Raw genomic sequence first — 3831 nt, 5'->3', positions numbered from 1 at the left:
GAGGCAGACAAAAAGCCACAGAAAACGCCGAGAGCGCCGATGGGGCATCTTAAAGCTGGCGCTCCCTGGGACGTGCTCGCTATCGATTTCATGGGACCGCTTCCGATAACGAAGTGTTGTAATCGGTTAATCTTAGTCATGACGGACCATTTCTCGAAGTACGTCGAGGTCGCTGCTGTACCATCTCAAACATCCGAGGATTGTGCGACGGTGATATTCATCGACGTCATCAGTAGGTGGGGCGCACCATTGGTAATTCACAGTGACCATGGAGCAGCCTTCGAGAGTCGGCTTTTTAAAAATCTGTGTAATCTGATGGGAATGAAGAAGATGCGCATTAGCCCACGCAATCCGCGTGGAAACGGTCAAGTCGAGCGTTTCAACCGGTCCCTGATGAGGATGGTACGAGCTTACCTGGTCGATGAAGAAGACTGGGATATATACCTATGTTGTCTTGCAGGGGCGTACAGAGCCACCCCGTGTTAATCGACGAGCCTATCTCCAAACATAATGGTAATGGGTAGAGAAATTCGACAACCCTCCGATGTCATGTTTCGCCACGTCAAGGACACGCACGAATCCGACTTAAACCCATCCGATTATGTGAATGGCGTTCGGGAACGGATGCACAAAGCGCACGAAGTAGCACGAAAGCACCTTGAGGCTGCTGCGAGGCGAAGCAAGGACGTTTATGATGCGCGGTTGTCATTCCACCACTATGAAGTGGGCGATGCGGTGTGGTTGCTACATGAAACCAGAAGGGTCGGCGTTAGTGCCAAGCTTGAGAAAGCCTATGATGGCCCGTTCGTCGTTAAGGCTAAAGTGTCGGCAGTTAACTTCGTTATTCAAATGGATAGTAGGGGTTCAGACAAACTCATACACCACAATAAACTGAAGCCTTACAGGGGATCGAATCTGTCAAAGTGGATCGTGACAGTTAAGAATAAGACGTAATTGTCACATTACTTTCGGGTTTCATGTGATTTAGGGACGAAAAAAAAACAAAAAAACTTAAACGTATCGTGTTGTGTAATGTCTTAACTGTATGATATAGCGGGAGAGTGAGTGGACGTGGAGAGCAATTCCGATTTGCGAACAAACAAAAAAACTGGCTAGGTTACGCTCCGCTAAGTATTACGCGCGAGTTGTGACGGTAAATAGACATGCTTAACTTCGAGCGCAGTCAACGATGTTCCGCGAAGAGCGAACGACTTATGATCGGTAAATCCGTGTCGAGACATGGCATCTCAGACTAAACATTATTACCGGTATTATATTTTTATGGTAGTAAGTATTCGAACGGGGCCAAGCCTTACAGATGCCCTCATTGCCCGAAGGTGGGGAGGAAAGGAAGGCTTATCGGACATGTAACGAAGGAGCACATCCCACTAGACAGGATGCCGTTTTCGGTGCCAATATAGGACGACTCTTGATCAGCACGTGACAAGGTACGCGAGACACGTGGCGGAGGAGAGGAAGTTAGGCCCAGTTAACTACGCGGCGATCCTCCGGAAGTCGGAGATCCCAATTTTCGTAACGGAGGTGTGCCTTATACATTGTGGCAACGATTTTAATACGGAGGACCCTTTTGAAGACCTGTTGGCGACGGTGCAAGAAGCTAGAGGGCTCCTGAGTTGGCCATTCGTGTGAAACCAACAAACTGGGCAATTCAGCGGTGAAACCACCTTCCCAACGTTTCCGGCTCATCAAGGTCACCAGCTGCCGCGTCCGGTGTTGGCAAGTCCGCATAACGTGCCAGCACAGTCTGTATTCCAGCCGCTGAAGGTCACCAGCTGCCGCGTCCGGTGTTGGCAAGTCCGCATAACGTGCCAGCACAGTCTGTATTCCAGCCGCTGCAAGTGATTCCGACACCCTCAGGTCACGGCTCCTTGGCGAGTACGCCCCTTCTCGATGAAACACCGTTCGGTGGGCTGACCGCCGAATTCGAGAGGTTCCTTGAAGAGCCGTTTCGAGGGACGAAGCGGGCGACGCCATCCGACGAATGTACGGGGATACCTCCGCCGAAAATTTCTAAAATGACGGACTCATCAACCCAGACCGAACTCACAGAAGAGTTATGCAGCACTTTAGACAACGGATTCAGGAAGCTGCGACATGCGGTCGATGAAAATACCAAGTTCCTCAACGGCACACAGCGCCTTATGAAGACGCTGCTTGAGGAACTATCGGCTATAAAGAGAGTCGTACCTATTGACAAAGACGATTGACAAACTGATCGGTAAATCGAGACGGTCGTATAGTTGGCCCCTCCGATGAACGCTGCTAGCGAACATTTTAAAAAAAGTTTTGTTTTCGGTTGAACGTTTAAAGTTAATGACGAAAAGGCTCCCGTGTTTAGCCTATTGGTGTAGGCCCGTACGCGGCTACGCGCTCCACTAAGCCCGTACGGGTAAACCGCTCGTCACGGTGGAGGATCCTAAAGGACGAGTCCATTATGTGTCCGGCCATGGAGTGGACACTTAATGGATAGGCGTGACGACCAGCGATTTCCGTTCCAGTTTTGAATTTTGACTGTTCCAGATGACGTTAAAAAACCGTTTAACATTTTTAGTGATCAAATGTGTGACATAATACCTGGCAAACGGAATTGCCATCAATCGACGAGGGGATAATGAAGTGCTTTATTGCCGTGTCAGGCTTGATTTTATCTGTTATTAAATAAGCATCGTCAATGTGACATTAATGGGTGTATCTTACCTTGTATCTTCTTCTAATATTTCCTTTTTTTGAAGTTAACCGTGATGACTAGCAGACAATGCACTGTAGCTTTGCAACTAGGCATTGAAGCTGGTAATCTCGGTCCTAAATGCACTCAATAACCCCTTTACTTTTTATCCATTCCCGCATATTGCACTTGCATTTGTTGTTATACACGAATCCCTTGCTGTGTAGAAATGAATTCAGTTATGTCTCTAGTAAGTAACTTGTAATAATTACCATTATAATATTTTATCATCATTCCGTGTTTTAATGTTAGAAATTCATTCATCACGTGAATTATCTAAGGAATCCCTGTTTTGTAACTATGTGACGAAGTCAGCGTTCGTTTCTCCGCCATTTTGTGTCTATGGCCGTTTTTTGGCCGATTTAGGACCGGTCTGAGGTCGTTTCTTGGCCGGTGGCCGATTTATGGCCGCGGCCAATTTTCGGCCAGTCTTCGGCCACATTTCGGCCAGTTTTCGGCCACATTTCGAACGTTTTGAGGATTTTCTAGTCATTCTTGGTTTTCTCACTGGGTAGTCAGCATCACGCCATCATGCTCCCAGATAATGTAAATTTTTAATCAATTTTCGTAACAAGTTTAAAATAACAGTAATTAAAACACATTGGGAATAAATATGAATCCATTAATTAACACTTTTCCACGAAATCTTTATTATTATCGACTTTGTAACGAAACTTAGCGCTTAATCTTTTAGGATATTTTAAGATGCACATTGAATATTGTGACCGTTTGTGAATATGTCTCCGTCATCGCTGTGACGCGTAAGCTATGAATTAATTTTAACTTCGGAGAATTGAACGCGCTTTACTACTTAAAGCTACTGTCTTTAAACCTCACCCCATATGCAAGTAATGTTGCCATGATCGCAACATCTTGATGAATTATAATTCAATTTTTTGTCTCATAAACATATACTTTGTTTAACAAACAACCTCTACAAAGTTATCATTCCTACTGCCTTTCGGCACCTCATGAACCTGAAAAACTCGTAACTTTATGTTTCCTCAGGCAAATATCTTCTTTGTACAATAAACAATTTCTCCACCACGTTAACCATCCTGCTACACTCACTTATGCCTCAAGAA

General features: G+C 45.7%; 1 protein-coding gene across 1 annotated transcript; it reads left to right on the top strand.

Moving 5' to 3' along the window:
• The first annotated feature begins 510 nt into the window (after nt 1-510).
• LOC127878690 (uncharacterized) lies at nt 511-954 on the top strand. Its single transcript, XM_052425218.1, has one exon. The coding sequence runs from the start codon at nt 511-513 to the stop codon at nt 952-954; it is 444 nt and encodes a 147-aa protein (XP_052281178.1).
• The last annotated feature ends 2877 nt before the right edge of the window (nt 955-3831 follow it).

The sequence above is a fragment of the Dreissena polymorpha genome, chromosome 4 (genome assembly GCF_020536995.1).
Source record: "Dreissena polymorpha isolate Duluth1 chromosome 4, UMN_Dpol_1.0, whole genome shotgun sequence".
NCBI lineage: Eukaryota > Metazoa > Mollusca > Bivalvia > Myida > Dreissenidae > Dreissena > Dreissena polymorpha.
This window is presented reverse-complemented; position numbering and strand designations above follow the sequence as displayed.

Bases quoted from the DNA above. Each gene is read 5' to 3' on its own strand.
- LOC127878690 (XM_052425218.1), top strand. From the start codon at position 511: ATGGTAATGGGTAGAGAAATTCGACAACCCTCCGATGTCATGTTTCGC.